This window comes from Protopterus annectens, chromosome 5.part0 (genome assembly GCF_019279795.1).
Source record: "Protopterus annectens isolate FY-2018-M chromosome 5.part0, PAN1.0, whole genome shotgun sequence".
In the NCBI taxonomy this organism is placed as follows: Eukaryota; Metazoa; Chordata; order Ceratodontiformes; family Protopteridae; genus Protopterus; species Protopterus annectens.
This window is the reverse complement of record NC_056735.1, coordinates 64,552,938-64,580,907: the sequence shown is the minus strand read 5'-3', so window position 1 is coordinate 64,580,907 and position 27,970 is coordinate 64,552,938. Positions and strand designations below refer to the sequence as shown.

Genomic DNA, 27,970 nt, shown 5'->3' with positions numbered 1-27,970 from the left:
TTTGAGAGGGTATTAGTCTTGACTTCTTTTTGTTGACTGTGTATCCCAGAGATTTCAACAACATCATTACAAACGCCAGGTGTTTCAGAAGAGTGTGTTTGCTGTCTGCTTGGATCAGGCAGTCGTCCAGATATGGGTATATTTGTATCCCTTGAAGTCTGCAGAAGGCAATTACTGATGCCAGGCATTTCGTGAACACTCTGGGCGCAGTAGATAAGTCAAAGGGCAATGCAGAGAATTGATAATGGGATGAACCTGCAAGAAATCTGAGGTATCTTCTGCAATCTTGTCTGATTGGGACATGCAGGTATGCCTCCTTGAGGTCCAATGTCACCAGCCAAGACTCCTTGCCCAGCATGGGAAGAAGCTGCTGTAATGTGAGCATCTTTTGAACTTTGGTACGAGTAAATATGTGTTTAGGATGGATAGGTCCAAAATAGGTCTCCAATCTTTGCCCTTCCTTGGTACCAGGAATAGTCTGGAATAAAAACCTTGACCCTGTTCTTGTGCAGGTACCTCTTGAATAGCTTTCATGTCCATGAGATATGAAATTTGTTTTTGTGCCTCAGCCCTTTGATTGTGTGGCAGGTTTGGCATGCCTCTCATTTTTGGAAGGGTGTGAAAGTGGAATCTGTAGCCTCTGTCTATAATGTCCAGGATCCATTTGTCTTTTGTGACAATATGCCAATTTTTCGAAAATAATGCCAGTTTTCCGCCTAAAGGTGCTGCCATTTGAGCCTTGCTTGGCATGGAAAGGGGAAAGTCATTGGGTCTGCTTTCTGAATGGCTGTGAACTATCTTCAACCCCTCAGAGTGTCTGCCTCTAAATGATCCTTGAGATTGCCCTCTACCTCTCGGGCGCCTGTATCTACCTCTGAGGTCTGTCCGTGGCTGGAAAGGACCAATTTTTTGAAGGCCAATTTCTACTGAAACGTGGCGGTTGTACCTGTAGGAAATCTTTCATTGTTTGCATTGATTTTGCCTTTTCCTCCATTTTCTTTAATACCTCCTCAGCTTTAACACCAAACAATACATCCTTTTGAAGAGGTGCATCTAGTAATTTAGCTTTGACATGATCTGGTAAGGTTTGCTCTTTGAGCCAAGCATGTCTACGTATGACTGATCCTGTAACAGCAGCTCTACAAGAGGCCTCTAAAGCATCAAAACCACATTGCAAGGTATGTTTACCCACTTGCTCTGCACTATGCAATAAATCCTGCAACTCCAAGTCTGGTTGTTCAGGTTGTGACATTTGGCTTTTCAACTGAGATAACAAAAACTGTTGATACTTTTTAAACATATGGAACTGACAGTTTAATGTCCTCATGGTTAAAGTGGCTGAGGTGTATACCTTTTTCCCCACCTTTCTAAAGCTCTGGAATCTCTCTCTGAAGGTAATGGATTTTTGGCAGTGGAGGCCTTAATTCCCTTGGGACCCTGTGAAATAGTTTCTGGGTCAGCCGCATGGCTTTTGTATAGGAATTGGTGTGAATCAGGAACCCAGTAATACCTGTCATGCTTGACTGGAGCTGGAGGCAAAGAATCTGGGTTAAGGCTGGCCTCTGAATACACATCATCTAGTATGTCTAAGACAGGAGGTATAGCCAGAGGCCTGTGCTGAGGGAGCAAGAGGAAATCCCTGAGCCTTTTCTTGGAGTCTGAGTACTCTTGGCCTTCCCAGTGGAAGTGTTCCCTTAAGGTATGCAAGGTTTCCCCAAAAGAGTAATCCTCAGGGGGGGGGGGACAGAGGGAATGGACTCCTATGCATCAGAATCTTCAAAAGGGGAGTAAGAATGTTCCTGGTCCTCAGAATGCTCTGAAGTAATGGAGGCCTGGTCCGAGGAAAGGTATTCTTCCTCCACTCTGGGCCTTTTGTCCGGGGGGGGGGGGGGTTTGAGAACCCCCTGATAAGAGTAATCAAATCCTCAGCCATTTTGAGCACCTGCTTTTTAGGCATGGGGCCTTTAGAGGGGCCCTGTGGAGCTTGCCTTTTAGAATGCATGGCTGCTTTAGATTTAGTGTAAGCCTTAATGGAAAAAGAAGGCCTGAAGACACCTTGAGAGGTGGCAGGCCTGTCTGAACTCTGAGTTTCCCCGCCAAGAGTGACTTCGGTATCTGTCGTCGGGGTGGGGGCCGAAGAGCCTGCGACCTCGGGCACAGAAGACACCGCTAATGAAGTGTCATCGGTAGTCAGGGGCTGCGTAGGTGCCTCGCTGAGAACCGGAGCACATGTAGTTGGCTTTAGCGTGGTGTCGGTAGAAGTCGCGGACCTCGTATGTCGGTCCTTATCTTTACTTCGTTTACTCAAAATTGGAGTCAGAGTATCCAACGACATGTTGTAATTAAACTTTTTGCCAAAATAGCGTTGGGTGAACTCCACCCGACGCTTAATAGTGCGTCTGTTGAATGTAGCACAAAAACGACAGGCCGAGACATCATGGTCTGGGCCTAAGCAAGGTATACAGAGGGAATGGAAATCCTTATGTGGTATTTGCTTCCCACATGAAATGCAATTATTAACTTTGTCTGACATCGGTCTGAGGCAAGAAAAGTTTCCCCAACGGGGTACTTAGCTTTCTAGAAGTCTTCGGTTGAAAAATATTCGTAATCTCAGGAGCTGGCCGACCGGCACTTGCGAACTGCTTCTGCTTCGGGCACCGCACGGCAAGAAAGACTGAAGAAAATGGCGTTGGCTGGTTCCTTTATACCACTGTCGCACTGATGTCAGGGAAGAAGCGCCGACAACCAACGCCGGACCTAGACTTTGGAATTCGGCCGACCGAGGACCCGCCTGGCGGCAGGAGAACCCATCTGTTATGACTGCAGCTGTATGCATGATGAACATCTGCTTCAACTCCTAGGGGTGTATTGTAAATGTGGTTATCCCCCAGGGTAGATGACTTCCCAAAGGATACAGTACTGCATTTATTGGCATTTAGTTTCAGACCGCGATTTAGACTTCAGTTATTTGAGACAAACATTCCTGTAGGGTATCATTTGGGAATTTAAAGACCGCTCCTAACTTGCAGTCACTAGTAACCTTAGTCAGCCAGGGCCCTTTGGTACTGGCTTTTACTTAAGAAATATATTTAACAAAAAGGAGAAGTCCCAGCAGAGAACTTTGGGGACTCCACTGGTGATTGGACTTCATGGATGTAACTTCCCCTTCTTTATCTGCACCCTACCTGTGAGCCAGCAGGCAATCCAGTGAGTGACACAGGAGGTTGCTCCCAGTTTATTTAGCTTTCCTACTATGCCAAAGTGGGGAACTGTGTCAAAAGCTTTGGCCAAGTCAAGGTATAGTGTGTACAGTTTTGCATTCACTCATTGCTTTGGTGACCTTTTCAAAAAAAAAAAATCTAACAGGCTGAGTAAGCATGATCTGCCCTTAACGAATTTGAACAGACCTGTCTAGTGTCTGGAGGTTCTCTATGTCCTGACAGATTAGTTCCATAATAAGTCTTTCCATGGCTTTGTGTACGAGGCTGGCCAGACTTATGGGTCTGTAGTTGCCTGGGTCTGTGGAAGGTCCACCCTTATGCAGGGGAATCACTATCTGTTCTCCAATCACTCTGTACAAAATCTGTCTGGAGGCTGAACGTGAACAGTGTTTGGGGTGTGGCTAAATCATGCTTCATGCTACTTAAGCTGCATCCAGGGATACTGTCAGGACCCATCATGCAGTATTTTTATCTTTTTGATATCACTTTTAGGACTTGGACTTGCATGACAGCTGAAAGTGACAGTTGAAGGCGAGCCAGTTTCAGGTATCTCTTGAGAAAAAGAAGGAAAAACTTAACTTACTGAAAAGTAAATTATCAAAAGAAAATAATTTGTTCCAATGCTGCTTCGGTCCAAGCATACAAATGTTTAAAACTCTGGGCTCCAGGTAGGACCCACAAATAGCAATTTAAGATAAATAAATCAATATAATTTTTTGATAAAATACACAGATTGGTAAACGTATCCATCTGACAGCCAAATGCACTGTGATTACAAATACAGCACTATGATGAGGGAGGAAGACGACTTACAAAGCCAGGCTTCTCAGAACATAGTGTACAGGCTCAAATTCTGCTGGGTAAGATGAGCAGGCTGTGGTAAAACAGCACAGAGCTGTTTGGAGCACCTGAAGCTGAGGCAGGGGAACTTGATATCTTCCTGTATACTCTTCAACAACCTGAAAAGCAAAAAAAAAAAAAAAATATATATATATATATGTGTCAGTACAAAGTACTGAAATAAATAAATCTTCCCTATTACATCACTTAAAAGTAATAGTGTTTTCAATACTCATATTATACAACTCAAGAGTTGTATGAAACTGCAAACAAGCAAAGGCTTAAGATAGGAAGCATTCAGACAGGGTACACTACACACCTAATGGCAACTAAAGCTTCACTAATGCACAGTCTAACAAACCTCTGAAAAAACAGACTTAACATACTGTGCTTTTACACTCAAATGTGTGCGCCAAGGCCTTATTTAGCTGTATACAACAATTTCATATGAAATACAAACATTACACAAAAGCTTACAAAACAGAGAGAGAAAAAAACAGCAGTTCATATGCTCTAAAGCAAAGTCATGCATCCCCTAAATTAGCCCAGTAACCTATGACATTTTCTAAAAATACTGTGAAAAAGTAACCTAACAGGGATTTTTTTTTTTAGCTTTAGGGAAATAATGTAAGCTGCCCCTGCAATGTAGATCAACATAATTTCATGAATGGCAGGTTATGAAATAATGTTCTCACTGCACAAAGTACAGCTGTGTACACTTACCATAAATGTACATGTTCGAGTGTATTCACTGTTGCAGTCATCACACCTGGGTTATCTGCCTGCAGGTAGCCCTCAGTCAGTACGAATATCAGAGTCTTGGGATTTCTGCGTCAGATGCTGTCGCCTCTTCCATGACGTCAGGGGTATAAAACATGCAGCCGATGCCATTACATAATTTTTTCTTGCCCCAAAAATAGGAAGCTATTAAATGGTGTGGCACACCTCCAGTAAAAAGTAAATACCCCTGCCATAAAAGAAAAGGCCAAAAAAGAGGATAGGCAGAAAGTATAGATATGTCAGGGGGCTGGAGGGAGGGTAACCAGGACTGCAACAGTGAATACACTCGAACATCTACATTTATGGTAAGTGTACACAACTCTACTATGTTCTTAGTGTTTCACTGTTGCAGTCATCACGCTTGGATTGATTCCCAAAGCTGAGGAAGGGTGGACGCATTCAAGAAGTGTTAGGACTGGCTAGCAGGCCTTGTAAGACTGCTGTAGAGAATTCAGCTCTGGATTTAAAAAAATAGACAAGTGGTAATGCTTGGTGAAGGTGTGTACAGAACTCCAGGTTACAGCTTCCAGGATGTCCCTGGCAGGCACTCCCCTGAGAAAAGCTGTAGAGGTTGAGGTAGCCCTAGTGGAATGAGTTCTGATCCCCTTCGGGGTAGGTTTTTCATGGTGCTTGTAGCAGAAATGGATGCAGTGTGCTATCCATTTGGAAATGGTTTGCTTTGAAATGGCCTTGCCCCCTGCCCCTGTAGCAAAGCTGACTAGCAGCTGGTCAGATTTTCTGAAAGGTTTAGTCCTGTCAAGGTAGAACCTGAGCTGTCTGTGCACGTCCAAGGAGTGCATAATCCTTTCCCCTTTATTCTGAGGATTAGGGAAAAAGGCTGGCAAATGGATGGATTGGCTTAAAGCCACACTGGATACCACCTTGGGCATAAATGACAGGTTAGTCCTGAGGGAACCCCTGTCAGCATGAAAAATAATGAAGGATTCCACAGCCATTAAGTGCCTGTAACTCAGACACTTCTTGCTGAAGTGATGGCTAGAAGTAAGGCTGTTTTTCAAGAGAGGAATTTTAACTCTGCTGAAGCAGCAGGTTCAAAAGGGGGAAACGTGAGCTTCTCCAGTACAAAATCAAGGTCTCAGGCCGGGGTGGGAGCTCTCCTAGGGGGCCTTAAACTGTTAGCTCCTCTCAGGAACGGTTTGAGAGGGTGAGAAAAGAGAGGTGGCTCAGTATTAAAAAGAGCTGAGATGGCAGAGACATGAATCTTAGTGGATGAGAAGGTAGGCCTCTGTAGAGCAGCTCTGCTAGGTAATCAAGGATTTGAGGTAAGGTGGGCACGGCTGTGTCCTTTCCTCGAGACGGACTCCAAAAACAATATTTTTCCACTTTTCAGCTTAGGATTTCCTAGTACTAGGCCTTCTGACTTCAAGGAGGACGCCCAGCACCTGTATGCGGAGGGTGGTGTATTCAGGGGATAAGCCAGGCTGCAAGGTTTACGGTTTCAAGCTGTGGATGCAAAATCTGTCCCTCCTGCTGAGACAGCAGGGAAAAGTTCTGATGTAGGTGCCAGAGTGGCACTGCTGTCAGACTGCGTAGGAGTGGGTACCAGGGCTGGCGTGGCCAGTCTGGGGCATTAAGGACAGTCCTTGTCCTGTCCGATCTTGAGTAGTACTTTTGAGAGAAGGGGCAGAGGAAGAAAGGATAGGGCATCCACTTTCCACGCTCTGCTGTGAGGATTCCTGCTGCAAAATTAGCTGAATTGGTGGTTTTGGGGGAAGGCAAAGAGGTCCACCTCCGCTGTTCCCCACCTCTGGATTAGCAGCTTGAATGAGTTGGGTTCCAGTTTCCACAAGTATAGGTCCAGTAGATTTCTGCTTAAATCGTCTGCCAGTGAATTTTGTTTGCCTGGCAGGAATTGAGCTTGCAGGTACACTTGGTTGCTCAAGGCTGTGTTCCACAGGGCCATGGCTAACCTGCAGAGTGGGTAGGAATGAGTACCCCACTGCATATGTACCACATAACTGTGGTGTTGTCTGTCTTTATCAGGAGCTGTCCTAGAAGGACAAGGTATTTGAAGGCTGTCAGAGCATTCTGTGCAGCTAATATCTCTTTTTGACTGATATGCAGGGGAATTTGTCCTGGCCTCCATTTGCCATGAATGCATTTGCCTGCCATGTGAGCCCCCCATGCATAGTCTGATGCATTTGTTGTCAGGGTTTGGGAGGCGAGGGGTTGAGTGAAAGGAAGTCCCTTCTTGTGGTTGCATGCCTCTGCCCACAAAAGGAACTCTGCCCTTAGACAAGGTATGATAGGAATCATTGTTTTCATGTCCTGAGAAAGTTGACACCAGAGACTCAAGTACCATTGAAGTTTCCTCATATGCAGTCTTGCATATGGAATTAGCAGAATGCATAAGGTCATGAACCCTAGGGCTTGCAGTATTTTGCTTGCAGATACCTGGGTTTTGGTGGCCATTAGTTCCAAGTAGTTTGTCAAATAGACCTGTTTTTCTGGAGTGAGTAATGCCATCTGGGAAGTTGCATTCAAGCTTGCTCCCAGGAATACAATTTTTTGACTGGGCACCAGCTGTGATTTCTTTTCATTGATGGTGTACCCCACTGAAGTTAGGAGTGTCTCTACAAATGCCAGGTGCTGAAGTAGCAATTCCTGACTGTCCGCCTGAATCAGGTAATCTTCCAAATATGGCTAAATTTGAGTATTTCTCTGCCTGCAGTATGCAATGGCTGGAGCCAGGCACTTTGTGAATACTTTGGGCACAGTAGATAAGCCAAAGAGAAGTGCAGAGAACTGATACTGCATAGAGCTTGCCCTGAACCGTAGAAATTTCCTGCAAGATTCCCTTATGGGGAACGTGCAGATAAGCTTCTTTTAAGTCCAGGGTAACCAGCCAGGAGTCCTTGGCTAGCATAGGAAGCAGCTGCTGGAGTGTAAGCATTCTGAATTTTGGTACCACCAGGAACGTGTTGAGAACTGACAGATCCAGGATAGGGTGCCAAGAGCTCTCTTTTCTGGGCACCAGAAACATTCTGGAGTAGAAACCCTATCCCCTTTGTTCTACTGGAACAGGTTGAATAGCCCTGATATTGAAAAGGGAAAGTACTTGCTTTTGAGCCTCTGCCCACTGGTTTGGAGGAGGGTCTGGTAACCCACGAACTTGGCAGCAAGTGGAAGTAGAATCTATATCCCTGTTTAGAACCCATCAGTCCTGAGCAACTGACTTCCAGTTTTTTGCATGAAGGGTGAGTTTTCCTCCTAGGTGTGCAAGTACTTGGGCATGGCAAGGAAGGATGATTGAAAAGTCATTGTGAACTTTTTTTATAAGGGAGTGGCTTACCACTCCCTGTTTTAGAGGTAGGAGCACTCCATTGTTTAGATCTCTGCATTCCTTGAGACTGTAGTCTTGGTGATCTGTTTCCCCTGGACTGAAGGCCTGAGAGGGAATGGAAAGGACCAGTTTTTATTAGGCCTTACTGAATCTAGGTGGCTGCACCTGTAAGAAATCTAACAGTTTGCATAGATTTAGCTTTTTAATCCATCTTTTTAAGAACTGCTTTTGTGCCAAACAAACTATCCTGATTTAACAAAGCATCTAGCAATTTTGCTTTGACATGGTCTGGCAAGATTTGTCCCTTCAGCCAAGCATGCCTTCTCAGTACAGACCCAGTGACACCAGCCCTGCAAGATGCATCAAAGGCATCAAACCCACACTGCAAAACAGATTTACTAACTTGGTTTGCAGAATACATTAACTCTTGTAAATCTTTATTTTCTGCACAATCTGGAAGTTAACACCATTTGTTGTTTACTTCCATAACATGTTGCTGGTACTTCAACATGTGAAACTGGCAATTCAAAGCCCTGATGGCAAGAGTTGCCTAGGTATATACCTTCGTACCCCATCTGTCTAAAGCTCTAGAATCCCTGTCTGAAGGGGTAGGGTTTTTGGCTGTAGTAGCCTTAATGCCTTTAGGTCCCTGGGAATTGGTCTCTGGATCCGCAGTAGGATTCTTAGAGAAATTTGTGAGAGTCAGGTACTCTGCAATACCTGTCAGGTTCTCTAGGGGCTGATGGTAAAGTGTCAGGAGTAAGACTGGATTTCATAAAGACATAATCTACAATATCCAGGAAAGGGGGCACAACAAGAGGCCTGTGCTGAGGCAAGTCTAAAAATTCTCTGAGTCTCTTTTTGGACTGAGGATAGTCCTGGCATTCCCAGCGGAAATGCTCTCTTAAGGTATGCAAGGTTTCACCAAAAGAAAAATCCTCAGAGGGAAGGCAGAGGGAATGGAATCCTCTGCATCTGAATCCTCATAGGCAGATAAGGGTATGTCCTGGTAGTCAAAAGGATCAGAGTCATCGGACTCCTGGTCTGTAGAATCAGAAGGAAATTCAATTATTTGTCTTTTAGCAAGGGAAGGCTGGCTTCCCCTAATTTTAGCCAAAAATTAAGTTGTCAGTTTAATACGAACATCGGAAGGTCGGAATACACCCTCAGAAGTTGGTGACTGCAGAGTGGCTCCGGACCCATCCAAGGTAGAGAGATCCGCAGGTTCCATAGCTAAAGAAGCATCTTGCGGCATACCGGACTCTGAATGGGTCTCAGCAGAGACCTGCAAATCCGTAGACATGGGTATCAGGGGCTGCGAAGGCGCCTCACTGAGTAACCGGCGGACTGGCGACTAGCTTAACAGAAGTGTCATCGGCAGTTTTGGACCTATGCAGTCTGTATCTCTGTCTTTATCCTTGTTTTTTTCAGAAGATCGGTAGTCGGATGGCTTATTGAAACCATTTTAGAATATGAAGAAAGAGAGCGAAAGAATTTAGCCACAAAGATAGCCCAACAATGAAGAGTTTGCACATTAAACAGGGCACAAAACCAGCAGCAAGGAACGTTGTGGTCTGGGCCTAAACAGGTGACGCAGAAAGAATGAAAATCTCTGTGAGGTATTTGCTTTCCACAGGCAAGACAATTGTTAACTTTTTCTGACATCGGTTACAGCAAGAAAAAAGGATCCCCAACGGGGTACTTCGCTTTAAAAGACTTCAGGTTTGAAACTAGAAAAACGAAAATTTCAGGTAGTGGCCAACCAGCACTTGCGAACTGCTTCTGCTTCGAGCTCCTACATGGCAAGAAAGACTGATGTAATGGCGTCTGCTGCATGTTTTATACCCCTGACGACCTGACGTCATGGTAAAGACGACAGCACTGATGCAGAAATCCCAAGACTCTAGTATTCGGCGGACTGAGGGCTATAAGCAAATACATCAGGAAGGTATTGAAGAGATTTAGCCAGTAAGTCAGAGGGGATGGAGGGAGGGTAACCTGGACTGCAGCAGGGTGTACACTTGAACATCTACATTTATGGTAGGTACAAAACTGTGCTATGTTTATTGTGTTACCCTGCTGCAGTCATCACACTGGGGTTGAATCCTAAAGCTAAGGATGGGTGGAGGTATCATAGAGGGTTAGAGGAGGCTAGAAGGCCCTGCAGAAAGTACAGTTGTGTATACCAACCATAAATGTAGATGTTAGAGTGTCTTCACTGTTGCAGTCATAACTGTAGGGTACTCCTGCCGGCAGGCAGCCCGAGGTCGGACAGAATATCAAAGTCTGGGTCCGGCGTCGGCTGTATCAGCAAGTACCCTGACGTCAGAACGCATGGGTATAAAGCTGACAGCCGACGCCATCTTCTCCAGCCTTTCTTGCCCCTGATGTCAGAAGCCCCCATAAAACCAAAAGGTGTCCCAAGGGAAACACAAATACACCAGAAAGGTAGTAGAAAAGGAAACACAGTAAGCAAAAAGAAACAAGAGGGGTCTGGAGGGAGGGAAATGCTGACTGCAACAGTGAAGGCACTCGAACATCTACATTTATGGTAGGTATACACAACTGTACTATGTTCTTCGTGTTTCACTGTTGCAGTCATAAAGTACAGTTTTGTACCTACCATAAATGTAGATGTCCGAACTGGATAGCATCTGCAGTCATAACAACTGGGTTGTCCTGTCGTCAGGCAGCCCTTCAGTCGGCCGGATTCCAAAGTCCGGGTCCGGCTTCGGCTGATGTCGCACTTCACCCGACGTCATCTCTGCTGGTCTTCGGGTATAAAGGCATCAGCCGACGCCATTTTCTTCAGTGTTTCTTGCCCCAGATGCCAGTTGCCCTCTTGGAAGGCTAAATTTTGGGTAAAAATGCCAATGTTTCCCAAAGGATAGAAGGCAAACACAAAAAATAATCATGTATGTACATATATACAAACAAATACACCATAAGAGACTCCCCACCAGCTAGCTATTAGGAGGGTAAATACCCTAGGAGTACCACAGAGGGAAGGAGGAGGGTAATCCTGACTGCAGATGCTATCCAGTTCGGACATCTACATTTATGGTAGGTACAAAACTGTACTATGTCCTTCATGGATGCATCTGCAGTCATAACAACTGGGTAGAATACCATAGCCAACTAGGGAGGAGGAAGAATAGATTATGGTGTGGTTAGGATCCCTTGCAGTACAGCAGTGGCAAACCCTGCTCGGGATCTGGAATACAGAGGTAAATTATAATGCTTGGCAAATGTATGCACGGAGGTCCAAGTAGCCGCCTCAATAATGTCCTTGGTTGCCACTCCTCGTAAGAAGGCTGTGGTAGTGGCTGTTGCTCTTGTAGAATGAGGTCGTATGTTCTGTGGAATTGGTTTTCCATGGAAGGAGTAACAGAATCGTATGCAATTTCCTATCCATTTGGAGATTGTCTGTTTGGAAATTGCTTTTCCTTCCCTTCCTGTTGCATAGGCTACAAAAAGCTGGTCAGTTTTTCTGTTACTTTTGTTCTGTCCAGGTAGTAGCGTAGCTGTCGGTGTACATCCAAGGTATGCAGCATTCTTTCCCTCTGTTTTGTGGGTTGGGAAGAAGGTAGGTAGGTGGATTGCCTGGTTTAGGGACACTCTGGATACCACCTTAGGCATAAATGTAGGATTAGTCCTCATGGACACTCTGTCTTGGTGGAAGATTAGGAAGGGTTGTACTGCCATTAGGGCCTGAAGTTCAGAAACCCTCCTTGCTGAGGTTATTGCCAGTAGGAAAGCAGTTTTCCATGAAAGATGCTGTAGGGCTGCTGTTGCTGCTGGTTCAAAGGTGAGTGTCAACTTTTCTAGCACAAAGTTCAAATCCCAAGCTGGCAGTGGTGGTTTCCTAGGAGGTTTTACATTCTTGATCCCTCTGAGGAACTGCCTGAGTAGAGGATGTGAGAAGACAGGTGGATCAAAGCTGTATTCTGCTGAAATAGCTGATGCATGTATCTTGATGGAGGAATAGGACAGGCCTGTATGTAGAAGCTCTGCCAAGTACTCCAGAATGTTAGCCATATCTATATTAGACACATCCTTCCCTCTTTCAGCACTCCAAATGACAAACCTTTTCCATTTCCCTGCATAGTTCCTTCTTGTTGAAGGTCTGCGGGCTTCAAGGATAATGTCTTTAACCCTTTGGGAGAGATCTGGAATAGTTGCTGCTATGTGATGTGCCATGCAGTCAGCTGTAACGTTTTTAGGTTTGGATGCATGATGCTGTAGTTGTTCTGAGTTAACATCAAAGGCATCAGGGGTATTGACCACATTTTGTCCCGAGACATGCTCCTCAGCAATGGGTACCAGTGTTGTCTTGGCCAGTTTGGAGCTATCAGGATTATCCTTGGACGTTCCTCCTTGATTTTTAGTAATACCTTGTGTTTCAAGGGAAGAGGTGGGAATGCATATGCTGTCAGGCCTTTCCAGCTGAAGGAGAGCGAATCCACTTCGATGCAAGTGGATGGAATGTCCTTGTGCAGAATTTTTGAGCTGGTGGTTGAGAGGGAAGCGAATAGATCTATCTGTGGCATTCCCCATTTCTTTGCGATGGTCTTGAAGATGTCCGGGTGTAGCATCCATTCGTGAGCATCCGAGGTGGTTCTGCTTAACATGTCTGCTAGAGTGTTCTCCTTTCCCGGTACAAACATTGCCTGTAACTGGATGTTGTAGCTGAGTGCCAGGTTCCAAAGGTCCAAAGTCATTCTGCATAGGGGTATGAATGAGTGCCTCCCTGTTTGTTGATGTACCACATGACTGTGGTGTTGTCTGTCCTTATCATCAAATGGCCTTCTTTGAGAAATGGTCTGAATTTTGGATTGCCAGTTTTACTGCCAGCATTTCTTTTAGGTTGATGTGCAGGTGAAGTTGGTCCTCGTCCACAATCCTTGCACGCATTTGTCCAGCATGTGGGCCCCCCATCCTAGGTCTGAGGCGTCTGTTGTGATGGTTTGGCTTGCTTGATATTTGTGAAAGGGTAAGCCTGGGTTTGACTGGCATGCTTGAGCCCACCATAGGAACTCCTGTTTTAGGCATGGAATTAGTGGAATTTCTGTTTCTAGGCTGTGCCTGTGTTGGGACCATAAATTCTTTAGGTACCACTGTAGTTTTCTCATATGCAGTCTGGCATGTGGAACCAAGATTATGCATGATGCCATGAAGCCCAAGGCCTGCAGAACTTTTCTTGCTGTTAGCTTGCTGTGGTTTGTTAGTGCCAAGAAGTAAAGAGGGAGATCTTTTTGTTTTTCTGCAGTTAGGAACGCCATTTGTTTTACTGTGTCCAATTCCGCGCCCAGGAATGTCCTTGTTTGGGATGGAATCAGCCTTGATTTTTGCAAATTGACTGTGTATCCCAGTGCTTGTAGCAAGTAAATGACCCTTTGTAAATCTGTTGTCAGCTTGCTTTTGTTGTCCCCTTGTAGCAGGCAGTCGTCCAGGTATGGATAAATTTGGATTCCCTGTAGTCTGCAGTGGGCGATTACTGATGCCAGGCATTTTGTGAATACTCTGGGCGCAGTAGATAAGCCAAAGGGCAATGCTGAAAATTGATAGTGCTCTGATCCTGCAAGAAATCTGAGGTATCTTCTGCAAACTGGTCGAATGGGGACGTGCAGGTATGCCTCTGAGATCTAGAGTTACCAGACAACACTCCTTGCCCAGCATGGGAAGAAGTTGCTGTAGGGTCAGCATCTTGAATTTTGGGACAATGATGTATGTGTTTAAGGTGGACAGATCGAGAATAGGTCTCCAGCTTTTTTCCTTTCTTGGAACTAGGAATAGTCTGGAGTAGAATCCTTTGCCTTGTTCTGTTATTGGTACTCTTTCCACAGCTCTCATCTTTGTTAATTGCATTATCTGCTGTAGAGCTTCTGTTTTTTGATTTGGAGGTAGGTTTGGCATTCCTCTTTTGACTGGTATAGTGTGGAAGTGGAACCGGTAACCTTGGTCTATGGTTTGCAAAATCCACTTGTCTTTTGTGATATAGTGCCAGTTCTTTGAAAATAAGGTTAATTTTCCGCCTAAGGGTGCTGCTATTTGTTCCCTGGTAGGCGGAGTTAGAATCAAGTCACTGTGATTGCCCTGTTGTAGTGGTAGTGGCTGTGCCTGTGGCTCTGTTATTACCTTGCCACTGTCGTCCTCTGTAGGCACCCTCTGGATTGATTTCTGCCTCTGGAGCGTCTATTCCTACCCCTTTGGGATCTTGTGGAGTCAGGAAAGGACCAATTTTGGCAGGCCAGTTCCTGCTAAACCTTGGGGCTGAACCTGCAAGAAATCTTTAACCGTTTGTACAGATTTTGCCTTTTCTTCCATTTTCTTCATTACCTGCTGGGCAGGTGTACCAAACAAACTGGTCTTATCCATAGGAGCATCTAATAACTTAGCTTTAACATGATCCGGTAAAACTTGTTCCTTCAGCCATGCATGTCTTCTTATCACTGTGCCAGTCATGGCTGATCTAAATGAAGCCTCCAGTGCATCATAGCCACATTTTAAGGAATGGTTACTAACCTGTTGTATGTTATTTACCATTTCTAATAGATTTTCTTATCTATAGAGTCATCAGAGGATAGCTTTTTAGTTAACTGATCAAGCATAAACTCTTGGTATTGTATCATGTGAAACTGACAGTTTAAAGCTCTAGCTGAGAGAGTAGCAGAGGTGTAAACCTTTTTGCCCCATCTGTCTAAAGACCTGGCTTCCCTTTCAGAAGGAATAGGGTGTTTTGCTGTGGTTGAGGCTACTGCCTTAGGGCCCTGGGATATAGTTTCGGGGTCTGCAAGAGGGGCCTTGTATAGGTGATGATGAGTGTCTGGCACCCTGTAAAATCTATCTGGTTTGGCAGGTGCTGGAGGTAAAGAATCTGGTGCAGTGCAAACATCATTAAATGCATCGTCCACAACAGAGAGGACAGGAGGTATAGCTAAGGGCCTGTGTTGTGGTAGGTGCAGGAAAGTCCTAAGTCTTTTTCTGGAGTCTGAAAAATCCTGTTCCTGCCATTGGAAATGTTCTCTCATGGCATGTAAGGTTTCCCCAAAGGAGAATTCTTCTGGTGGGGAAGCAGCTGGAATGGATTCTTCAGCATCTGAGTCCTCAAAATTGGAGAAAGGAGCCTCTGGCTGGTCTGTAATATCTGAGTCTTCCATGAGAATCAGAGGACACAGGCTCGAGGGGCTCTGCTCTAGGTCTCTTTCTGGGGGCTGAGAGGCCCTGTCTGGGTGAGATTGAGATCCCTAATTAAGGATATTAAATCTTCTGCCAGAGTAAGCATTTGTGAACTAGAAGTGGGCCTGGTTGAGGGGTTTAACAGGCACTGACTTAGTAGATTTGGCTGCTTTAGCCCTGGCGAAGGCCTTAATAGACATGGCTGCAGGAGGCCTAGCAGCACCACGTGCTGGGGTAGAGACATCCAAAGGGATGGTGTCTGATAAGTCACTAGTAACCACTGTAGTAGGTAAAATTTCTGAGGCCGATTCAAGTAAGGTAACGGAACCTCAGTAGTAGTCATAGATTCGCTGTACTCTGATCAGTTTTCTCGGTTTCGGCCGAAACCGAGACACTCGCGATTTGCTTAACCATGGTTTCGGCCGAAACCGCGGACCATGAGTGTCGGTCTTTTCTTTGCGTTTTAATAATTTGGGTAGTCGGAGGATCCGGCGGCATAATGTACGCAAATTCAGAGCGAAAAACTGTTCAGCAAACTCCGACCGGCGCCTAAGCGTTCGTCGGTTGAAAGAAGCACAGGCGAACAGGCTGCTACGTCGTGGTCTGGGCCTAAACAAGGCAAACAGTAAGAGTGGAAATCTTTATGAGGTATTTGTTTCCCACAAGTTAAACAGTTATTGACTTTTTCTGACATCGGCTGAGGCAAGAAAGAGTCCCCAACGGGTACTTAGCTTTTAGAAGTCTTCGAAGGAGTATTCGGTAGTAGTAATCTCTGGATCTGACCGACCGGCACTTGCGAACAGCTTCTGCTTCGGGCGCCACGCGTCAAGAAAGACTGAAGAAAATGGCGTCGGCTGATGCCTTTATACCCGAAGACCAGCAGAGATGACGTCTGGTGAAGTGCGACATCAGCCGAAGCCGGACCCGGACTTTGGAATCCGGCCGACCGAAGGGCTGCCTGACGACAGGACAACCCAGTTGTTATGACTGCAGATGCATCCATGAAGGACATCTGTAGGGTAGAATCCCAAAGCTGAGAACACGGGAGGAGGTTATGAAGAAGGAGCAGCTAGAAGACCCTGCAAGACAGCAGAGGCAAAGCCTGCCCTAGACTTAGAGTACAAAGGGAGGTTATAGTGCTTGGAAAAGGTATGCACAGAGCTCCAAGTTGCAGCCTCCAGAATGTCCTTGGTAGGAACTCCTCTGAGAAAGGCTGCTGAAGTGGCAGCTGCTCTAATAGAATGAGTCCTGACGGTACCTGGAATCTGTTTTCCATAAAGAGAGTAACAATATCTTCCTCCATGAGCAATCCATTTGGAAATAGTTTGCTTAGAAATAGCTTTACCTAAAGAACTGGAAGCAAATGAGATAAGCAATTGATCTGATTTTCTGAAACCTTTAGTTTTATCCAGGTAAAAACGTAGTTGCCTGTGTACGTCCAATGAATGCAAAATCCTTTCCCCCTTATTTTGGGGTTTTGGAAAAAAGGTAGGAAGGTGAATAGTCTGATTTAGAGCCACTCTAAAAACTACCTTAGGCATAAAAGTAGGATTGGTCCTCAAGGAAACTCTGTCCTGATGGAAGATGAGGTATGGTTCCACGGCCATGAGGGCTTGTAACTCAGACACCCTTCTGGGAGAAGTCAAGGCCAACAAGATAGCTGTCTTCCAGGATAAGAACTTAATATCCGCAGAGGCAGCAGGCTCAAAAGGAGGCAAAGTAAGCTTTTCCAAGACATAGTTGAGATCCCAAGGAGGGACAGGAGATCTAGGAGGTCTTAAATTCTTAGCTCCTCTCAGAAATTGTCTAACCAGCTGGTGGGAAAAATGGGAGGATCACAATTGAAATGAGCCGAAATAGCAGAAGCATGAATTTTAATGGAAGAAAAGGAAAGACCTTTAATCAAAAGGTCTGAGAGATAAAGTAAAACAGAGGGAATATCAGGTATTAAAGGATCAGAGCCACGATCCTGCATCCAAATACAAAATCTTTTCCATTTAGAAGCATAAGATTTCCTTGTACTAGGATGCCTAGCTTCCAAAAGAATATCCAAAACTTGTTTAGGAAGAAGAAGGAATCAATTGCCTTTGATGAGCCAAGCTGCCAGGCAGAGAGTCTTGATTTGAGAGTGAAATACCTGACCCTGATGCTGGGACAGTAGAGAATGGGTCAGAGGAAGACTCGAAGGAGGTTCCAAGCAAAGGTGCAGTAGAGTAGGGTACCAAAACTGACGAGGCCAATTTGGAGCTATCAAAATGATCAGTCTGGGTTTGTCCAGCTTTATCTTTAGCAATACCCGAGGCAGAAGAGGAGGGAAGGCATATCCCGAAAGATTCCTCCAGCTGAAGGACAGGGCATCCACTTTCCAAGCTGTCTTGTGGAAGGACCTGGTGCAAAAGAGAGGCAACTGATGGTTGAGATGGGATGCAAACAGATCTGAGGACAGCCCCAAACTGCAGTTATCTTGCTGAATAAGTTGGGGTCCAACATCCATTCGTGAGGATCCAAAATGTTTCTGCTTAGGCTGTCTGCTAAGAGATTCTGATTTCCTGGAATGAACTGTGCCTGAAGATCCAGATTCAAATTTAGGGCTGTGTCCCATAAGGTCATGGCGAGTCTGCAAAGGGAAGAGTGAGAGCCCCCTTGCTTGTTTATGTACCACATGACTGTGATATTGTCTGTTCGAATTAGCAGAGGTCCTGGCTTCAAGAGAGTCTGGAAGGCTAGAAGAGCATTTTGGACTGCTAACATTTCTTTCAAGTTGATGTGCCATAGAAGGTGTTTGTTTGTCCAAGAACCCTGTTGGCATTAGTCTAGAAAATGAGCTACCCAAGCATAATCCGAGGCGTCCTTGGTTATGATCTGAGTAGGTTGAGGAAGACGAAAGGGCTTCCCTTCGTTCAAAACACACGCCCTGGACCACCAAAGGAATTCCTTCTGGAGGCAGGGAATCAGTGGAATCATTGTATCCAGACTGTGGCAATGCTGAGACCATACACTCTTTAGGTACCATTGAAGTTTCCTCATGTGAAGCCTCGCATTTGGAATCAACAGGATGCAAGAGGCCATGTAGCCCAAAGCCTGCAGGAATTTCCTTGCAGTGAGCTGAGTCAATGTTGCCAAGGTCTTGAAGATTGAAGCCAGCTGTAACTGTTTTCTGGAGTAAGGAAGGCCATCAGTAAACTTGTGTCTAAAAGAGCTCCCAAGAAGGTCATTCGTTGAGAAGGAATCAAATGTGACTTTTTTGTGTTCAGTGAGAATCCCAGTAGTAGGAGAAGACGTTGAACAAAATGCAGGTGCTGAAGTAAAAGGTCTTTGCTGTTTGCCTGAATTAGACAGTCGTCCAGATAGGGGTAAATCTGAATCCCCTGAAGTCTGCAGTAAGCTACTACTGGAGCCAGGCATTTGGTAAAAACTCTGGGCGCAGTAGATAAGCCAAATGGCAGTACAGAGAATTGGAAGTGTCTCGAGCCTGCCTTGAATCTGAGGTAGTTTCTGCATTGTTGCCTTATGGGGACTTGTAAGTAAGCCTCTTTTAAGTCCAATGTTACCATCCAAGCATCTTGTGAGAGCATTGGAAGAAGTTGTTGAAGTGTAAGCATCTTGAATTTTGGAATTTCCAAAAAGGTGTTTAATATTGAGAGGTCCAGAATAGGTCTCCAGGAGTTTTGTTTTCTTGGGACCAGAAAAAGTCTCTAGTAAAAACCTTTCCCCACCTCTAGAGGTGGAACAGGTTCTATGGCTCTTAAGGCTAATAAAGCGTCCACTTGATTTAAGGCCTCTGTCCATTGATGTTTTGGCAGATCTGGCCAGCCGGAAGGCCTTGGCAGAGTATGAAAGTGGAATCTGTAGCCTTTCAAAATCACATCTAACACCCATTTGTCCTGGGTAATGTGAGTCCAATTTTGGTAAAAAAGAGAAAGTTTTCCTCCGAGAGGGGCATCCAGGGAAGGAGGACCTGAAGCCCAACAGAGGGAGTCATTGGGTCTGCTTTCTTTGGGTTTGAGGTCTGTCTTCTCCCCTTCTAGGTGAAGAAGCAGTACACTGTCTAGATCTGTAAGAGGCCTGAGCCTGCGCCCGACCTCTGGAGCGTCTATATCTTCCGCTTTGAGGCCTGTCAGAAGTGGGAAAAGACCAATTTTTGGAGGGCTAATTTCTGGAAAATCTAGGAGGCTGCACTTGCAAAAAATCTTTTACAGTCTGCATGGACTTGGCTTTTTCTTCCATCTTTTTAATAACCTCCTCAGCCTTGGATCCAAATAAGACATCATGCTGAACAGGGGCATCTAGCAATTTAGCCTTAACTTGTTCAGGTAAATTCTGCTCACGAAGCCAAGCATGTCTCCTGATAACAGTACCAGAGGCAGCCGCCCTGCAAGAAGCCTCTAAGGCATCAAAACCACAATGTAAACTATGTTTGCTAACTTGTTCAGTTGCATGCAACACATCCTGTAATTCCTTGTCCTCAGCACATGCAGGAAAGGTAGAAAGCCTTTGTTTTAAAACAGATAAAAGAAACTGTTGATACTTAAACATGTGAAACTGGCAATTTAAAGCTCTAATAGAAAGGGTAGCTTAAGTATAAACCTTTTTGCCCCACCTGTCCAAGGCACGAGAATCCTTTTCAGAGGGGATAGGATTCTTAGAGGAGGCGGCCTTAGCAGCCTTGGAACCCTGCGAAATAGTTTCAGGATCAGCAGAAGGGTTCTTAAATAAGAATTGATGGGAATCAGGGACCCTGTAAAATCTATCAGGCTTAGAAGGAGCAGGCGGCATGGAATCAGGATTCAAGTTAGCTTCAGAGAAGGCATCATCCACAATGTCAAGTACAGGAGGAATAGCTAAAGGCCTGTGTTGAGGGAGAAGAAATTCCCTAAGTCTCTTTTTGGAAGCAGAATAATCCTGACCTTCCCAATGAAAATGCTCCCTCATCTCATGCAAGGTTTCCCCAAAAGAGAAATCTTCAGGGGGGGGAGGCAGAGGGAACAGAATCCTCTGCATCCGAATCCTCATAAGGAGGAAAAGAGTAATCCTGATCAGAGGAAGAAACAGAAGATACAGAAGCCTGATCAGAGGAATCATAAGGGATATCCTGTCTAGGCCTTTTCTCAGGAGGAGGGTGAGAGCCCCTAATCATAGTTAATAAATCCTCAGCCATCCATAGTAATTGCTTCTGAGTCTTAGGAGCTGAATCCGTAGAAGCTTGAGCAGAAAGTCTGGGTTTAACAGGAGTCTTTGACTTAGCCTTTGTCTTTGTGGAAATAGTAATATGTGAAGGCCTGAAGACCCCCTCAGAAGCCGGTACCTGCACAGCGGTTCCGGACCCATCTGAAGGAGCGACATCCGAATGTCTTGCAGCAGACAAGTTACTAGGCCTAGATGGCTCCCCATGGGAGTCCGTGTCGGCCATCGGTTCTGAAGTGGCGGATGACAGGGGCTGCAAAAGCGCCTCACTGACGACCGCCGAACCCAAAGCTGGCTCCGACTGCAAAGTATCATGTTTGGACCTCGGAGACCTGTCCTTGTCTTTGCGTTTCTTCTGTATTCCGGTAGTCGGTAAAGTATCCAACGACATCCTATAATTAAATCGTCTACCGAAGTAATTCAAGGCCCAATCGTACGCTAAACGATAGTGCGAGAATTAAACCTGGCACAGAACCGACAGCAAGAAATGTCATGGTCAGGGCCTAAGCAAGGTAGACAGTAAGAGTGGAAATCTTTATGAGGTATTTGTTTTCCACACGATACACAATTATTAACTTTTTCTGACATCGGAGGAGCAAGAAAAAGGTTTCCCCAATGGGGTACTTAGCTTTGAGAAGAGAAGTAGAAAACTTCGGACCGACAACAATCACACCACGTTGTCTTGAAAACGCCAACCAACAACTAGCGAACTGCTTTGCACCGCACGGCAAGAAAGACTGGAGAAGATGGCGTCGGCCATCAGCTTTATACCCATGCGTTCTGACGTCAGGGTACTTGCTGATGCAGCCGACGCCGGACCCAGACTTTGATATTCTGGCCGACCTCGGGCTGCCTGCCGGCAGGAGTACCCCACAGTTATGACTGCAACAGTGAAACACGAAGAACATCTGCAGTGGCGAAGCCCGCCCTGGTCTTAGAGTAAAGTGGTAAGTGATAGTGTTTGGTAAAGGTGTGTACTGAACTCCAAGTTGCAGCTTCCAAAATCTCCTTGGTTGGAACCCCCCTGAGAAAGGCTGTAGAAGTAGCTGTTGCCCTGGTAGAGTGGGGCCTAATGGTAGCAGGAACTGGTTTTCCATGATGGGTGTAGCAAAAACGTATGCAATGACCTATCCATTTGGAAATGGTTTGCTTTGATATAGCCTTCCCTTGAGAAGCTGTAGCATAGGATACAAAGAGCTGGTCAGATTTTCTGAAAGCCTTAGTTTTGTCCAAGTAGTAACGAAGTTGCCTGTGAATCTCCAAGGAATGCAGGAGTCTCTCACCTTTGTTCTGTGGATTTGGGAAGAAGGTGGGTACGTGGATGGTTTGATTTAAAGCCACACTGGAAACCACCTTAGGCATAAAGGAAGGATTAGTTTGTAGAGAAACCCTGTCTTGATGAAAAATGAGGAAAGGTTCCACTGCCATTAGTGCCTGTAGCTCTGAGACTCTTCTAGCTGAAGTTATTGCTAGCAGCAGGGCAGTCTTCCATGATAGGAACTGAAGATCTACAGAGAAAGCTGGTTCAAAGGGAGGCAGCGTTAGTTTTTCCAGAACAAAATTGAGGTCCCATGTTGGTGCTCTCCTGGGTGGTCTAATGTTTTTTGCCCCTCTGAGGAACTGTCTTAGAAGTGGATGCAAAAATAAGGGTGGATCCGTGTTGTAGTGGGCCGAAATAGCTGAAGCATGGATTTTAATGGAGGAGAAAGAAAGTCCTTTGTGCAACATCTCAGTTAAATACTGCAGAATGTGAGGCATGTGAGGCTGAATTGTGTCTTGGCCTTTAGACTGGTTCCAGGCACAAAACCTTTTCCATTTGTCCGAATAAACCTTCCTGGTACTTGGCCTCCTAGATTCCAGAATAACATCCATAACTGCTTGGGAAAGAGGAGCTGGCTGGATGCTTAGTTGATGTGCCATGCAGCCAGATTTAAGGTTTTGAGCTGGCTGTGAAGAATCTGATTGTTTTGTTGTGTAAGTAAATGGGAAATTTGTGGTAATATCCATGGTGGGCACTGGGCCATATTCCTCAATAGCAGGTACCAGTGCTGGCGTGGCCAGTCTGGGGCTATGAGAATCAGTCGAGGTCTCTCCTTTTTGACTTTCAGAAGTACCTTTGTGAGGAGAGGCAATGGAGGGAAGGCATATACTGTCAGGTTTTTCCAACTGAAAGAGTGCTTCCACTTTCCACACTTGATGGTGAAGTGCTCTTGTACAAAATTTTGTTAGTTGATAGTTTTGTGGGCTGGCAAACAGGTCTATGTCTGGAAGGCCCCATTTTTGAGCTATCATTGTAAATACTTGTGGATCTAGTTTCCACTCGTGGGGATCCATGATGTTTCTGCTGAGGTCGTCTGCCAATGTATTCTTCTGTCCTGGCAGGAATTGAGCTTGTAACTGAACTTGGTAAGCCAGAGCTGTGTTCCATAAGGTCATTGCTTGCCTGCACAGAGGGTAGGGGGAGTACCCACTTGTTTATGTACCACATTACTGTGGTGTTGTCCGTCTTTGTCAGTTGTCCTGGATGTAATAGATCCTTGAAGGCTGTCAGAGCTTTCTGTACAGCTAGCATCTCTTTTTGATTGATGTGCAGATTCCTTTGATCTGCAGTCCATACGCCTTGAACGCACTTGTCCTGCCATGTGAGCCCCCCAGGCGTAATCTGATGGATCTGTTGTGATAGTTTGCTTGGCTGGGGGGCAAGGTGAAAGGCTGACCCTTGTTGAGGTGACATGCCTGTGACCACCATAGAAACTCCTGTTGTAGGCAGGGAATGAGAGATATTGTGTCCAAGCTGTGGCTGTGTTGAGAACATACGCTTTTTAGGTACCACTGTAATTTCCTCATATGCAGCTTTGCAAATGGTATTAGTAGTATGCAAGATGCCATGAAGCCCAAGGCCTGCAGAATTTTTCTTGCAGTTAATTGGGCCTTTGTTGCCATTGTTTTGAAATATTGAGTCAGTTGTAGTTGTTTGTCTGGCATCAGATAAGCCTTCTGGGCCGTTGTATTCAAGCTGGCACCCAGGAATGTCATATTTTGTGAGGGTACTAGTTCTGACTTCTTTTCGTTTACTGTGTACCCCAGACAATTTAGTAGATGTTTCACAAAAGCCAGATGATGTAATAGAATGTCCTTGCTTTCTGCTTGGAAGAGGCAGTCCAGGTATGGGTATATTTGAATTCCTCTTTGTCTGCAGTATGCAATTACTGGTGCCAGGCATTTTGTGAAGACTCTGGGCGCAGTAGATAAGCCAAAGGGCAGTGCAGAGAATTGGTAATGGGTTGAACCTGCAATGAAACGGATACATCTTCTGCAACTTTGTCTGACAGGGACATGCAGGTATGCCTCCTTGAGATCCAACGTTACTAGCCATGCTTCCTTGCCCAACATGGGATTAAGCTGCTGTAGTGTTAGCATCTTGAATTTGGGTACTTGCAAGTAGGGGGTTAGAATTGAAAGGTCCAGAATTGGTCTCCAGGCATTGTCCTTTCTGGGTACTAGAAAGAGTCTTGAGTAAAATCCTTGGCCTTGCTCTGGAGTAGGTACCAGTTGAATGGCTCATGTCCAGGAGAGCTGTAATTTGTTTTTTTGCCTCTGCCCATTGATTTTGTGGCAGGTTTGGCATTCCTCTTCATTGGCAAGGTGTGAAAATGGAATCTGTATCCTCGTAAAATTACGTCTAGTACCCATTTGTCCTTTGTGACAATGTGCCAGTTGTCTGAAAAAAGTGTGAGTTTTCCTCCCAAGGGGGCTGCCAAGAGAGTGTTGCTTGGCCAGATGAGGTGCAAGTCATTGAGTTTGCCTTCTGGTAGATTGGGACCGGTCTTCTCCTCCCTTCTGTGTTGTAGTGCCCCATTGGCGAGGTTTGTACTGGGCTTGTGGTTGTTCTCTGCCTATTGGGTGTCTGTATTTACTCCTCTGTGGTCTGTCTGTAGCTGGAAAGGACCAATTTTTTGTTGGCCAGTTTCTGCTAAAGCGAGGGGGCTGTACCTGTAGGAAATCTTTGACTGTCTGCATAGATTTTGCCTTATCCTTCATTTTCTTTAAGACTTCTTCTGCTTTAACTCCAAAAAGAACATCCTGCTGTAAGGGAGCATCTAGAGGTTTTGCTTTAACATGATCAGGTAGAGTTTGTTCCTTTAATCAAGCATGCCTACGTATAACAGACCCAGTGACAGCTGCCCTGCAGGAGGCCTCCAAAGAATCAAACCCACATTGTAAGGTATGTTTGCCCACCTGTTCAGTGGCATGCAGCAGATCCTGCATTTCTTTCAATTCAGATTGTTGAGGGAGAGTGGTCATTTTTTGCTTTAACTGAGAGATTAGAAATTGCTGATACTTAAGCATGTGAAATTGGCAATTTAGTGCCCTCATAGCTAGAGTGGCTGAGGTGTAAACCTTTTTCCCCCACCTGTCTAGTGCTCTGGAATCCCTCTCAGAAGGTACAGGATTTTTAGCCACAGAAGCCTTAGCCCCCTTGGGACCCTGGGAGATTGTCTCTGGGTCAGCAACAGGGCTTTTGTAAAGAAATTTGTGGGAATCGGGCACTCTATAATATCGGTCAGGCTTAGCCGGAGCAGGAGGAAGAGAATCAGGGTTAAAACTGGATTCTAAGAAGTAAACATCATCCACAATGTCTAAAACTGATGGGATGGCAAGTGGTTTGTGTTGGGGGGAGTAAAAGAAACTCTCCGAGCCTTTTCTTCGAGTCAGAGTAGTCCTGACCTTCCTAGTGAAAATGTTCCCTCAGTGTGAAAAGTTTCCCCAAAGGAGTAGTCTTCAGGAGGAGAAGCTGAGGGAATGGAATCCTCTGCATCAGAATCTTCATAAGGGGAGGAGGAGTAATCTTGGTCCTCAGAGGAGTCTGAAGAAATGGACACTTGTTCAGAGGATGTATAATCTTTCTCTTGTCTAGGCCTTTTGTCAGGAGGGGGCTGGGAACCCCTGATTAAAGTGATCAAATCTTCAGCCATTTTGAGCATCTGTTTCTTAGGCATGGGGTCTTGAACAGGGGACTGAAGTGCAGTCTTTTTAGATTTAATAGGAGTCTTCATCTTAGAAAATGATTTAATGGTGAGCGTCATCGGTCTGAAAACGCCTTCAGAAACCGATGGCGTTTCTGCAGCACAGACATCTTTTTCAGCAATGTTGTCGGTAGGGCCTGAACTAAATGGCTGCGTCGGCCTGGGACATTCCATCAAAAATTCTGAAGTGGTCTCGGGTTCCAGATCTGCGGTAGTCAGGGCCTGCGTCGGAGCCTCACTGAGGACCAGAGAACCGGAGACCGGGCCAGTCGAGGCCTCGGAATCTGGCTTAGGCCTGGACTGTCTGTCCTTATCCTTGTGGTTTTTGTGCACGCCGGTAGTCAGTTGCTCCGACGGCATGGTGTAGTTAAATTTCCTACCGAAGTAGTGTCGTGCGAAATCAAAGCGTCTTTTAATAGTATGCTTATTAAACCTAGCACAAAAACGACAACTAGTGACGTCGTGGTCTGGGCCTAGGCAAGGTATGCAATAAGAATGAAAACCCTTCTGAGGTATTTGCTTCCCACAAGAAATACTATTAACTTTTTCTGACATCGGTCTGAGGCAAGAAAAGTTTCCCCAACGGGGTACTTAGCTTTATAGAAGACTTCGGTCTGAAATTCGAATTCAAAAATCTCAGTAGTCGGCCGACCTGCACTTGCGAACTGCTTTTGCTTTGGGCACCGCGTGGCAAGAAAGACTGAAGAAAATGGCATCGGTTGCATTATATATACCCCTGGCGCACAGACGTCAGGTAAGAAGCGACAGCAACCGACGTCGGACCAAGACTTTGGAATTCCAGCCGACTGCGGGACCGCCTGACTACAGGATAACCCAAGTGTGATGACTGCAGCAGGGTAACACGATGAACATCAGTGAAACACTAAGAACATCTAAGCTACAATTCATATTTGACTGAGCACTCACTTAACTGGTGTTGAAGAATGAGCAGGAAAATGTTTCTAAAACCATCAACAGGCACTGGTACAAAACACTAGTGTAGGCTAAATAATTTCCTTGGAAGTAGACAACGTGGAGAAAAACATCTGTGAATGCCAAATACTGGTCTGCACTCCAACAAGTACATTGTATTAGGCCACGACGTAATGCAAAATAGGAAATAAAAAAACATGGCTGTCATTAGTCATCACAATGTTACAACAGAATGGTCATGGTTATGAAGGAAGAAAAAGCAGCATTTCTACTTAATTGCAAGATGTGATCAATGTGATTACAACTGAGCACAACTCATTGTTTACATGCAAAGTAATAAACAATGGTAAACAATAAGGGGTTAGAAGTATTAGAAGCAAACCACGGTTTTTGCAAAACAAAGTTGGATGAACTAAGCACCAGTCTGTGCACATTTCAAATATCATTAGGAAGGTACAATTTACTTAGACACATTTTGGAAATTCATCAGCATCAGAAGAACTCCAATGAGTTGCTGTAGAGGTAAAGTCCTGAAAGATGCTGCAAAAAAATGAATATGTATTAGTGCAGGTTTGAGCAAAGGAGCATGGCGACAGACTGGTACAACTTGGACAAAAGTTAAGAATACAATTTCAAGTTGATGAAGAATCAATATAAAACAAAACTCGCACGTCTAAAACAGTTGGGTCATGTATTCTGATGTCAGTCAGACTGGAGCTTGTTGCAGAAAAGGGGAGGTTGGGCTACAGAACAAGCAGGCACTGCATAATACTCTAGGAATGATGCAGTATCTTGCCAAGTTTATAACCAATGTACAAGATGATAATGCCTTGTAGAAAGCTGTTAGAGCAGGAAGAACCCAGCAAAGAACACAGTACCTACAGGTGCACTATTACCAGAGGAGCATGAAGAGTTGCTAGAAAAAGTAGAAGATTCTCAGAATAATACAGTTACCAGTGACAGAAGGAAAAACGTGAAAGATGTACGTAAATTTACTTAAACTGATTTAGAAATGCAGCTACTGAGAAGCATTACAATGCAAAGTTGGCTTCACGAAAAACATCAGTTAAAAAAAAAAAAGTCTATTTTCCTTCCAACAAAAACGTAAGTTATGCCCAGGACTTAATGTTCAAAGCTGACAAAATAAGTTTCCAATCAAATACGCCAAATACTTCAGAATATATAAATCGGACCTGAATGCAAATATAGGAACAAGACGTATAATGTACTGGAATGTCAACTCAAGTGAAACAAATAGTTCAGAGTTGTGCTATCTGCAAAACGCATATCAAAACCACCTGAGGAGAGACTTGTTACCTGATGCACCCCATGATCATCTTAGTGGTAAAAAAAGCAGAGTGGGTACTAATTTATTTCAGTAGAGTCCTGTAACATGCATGTGTATTACTAGTCCAAATTCCCTACAGCAATCAAACTGGCAGATGTGAAAGTGTGAATGAAGAATTAACTTTCTCAAGATATGTAGTTTATCTTTTCTCAAA

At 45.0% G+C, this 27,970-nt stretch overlaps 1 protein-coding gene across 4 annotated transcripts in view; it reads right to left on the bottom strand.

The window, feature by feature from the left end:
* The window catches only part of ZNF654 (zinc finger protein 654), a 1,580,889-nt gene that overhangs the window by 989,380 nt on the left and 563,539 nt on the right, over window positions 1-27,970 (bottom strand). For all 4 annotated transcript variants that reach the window (XM_044072140.1, XM_044072137.1, XM_044072139.1 and 1 more), the window contains exon 2: window positions 4,035-4,180. In XM_044072140.1, the coding sequence (XP_043928075.1) occupies window positions 4,035-4,180 (146 nt within the window). The remainder of the gene's footprint in view (window positions 1-4,034; window positions 4,181-27,970) is intronic.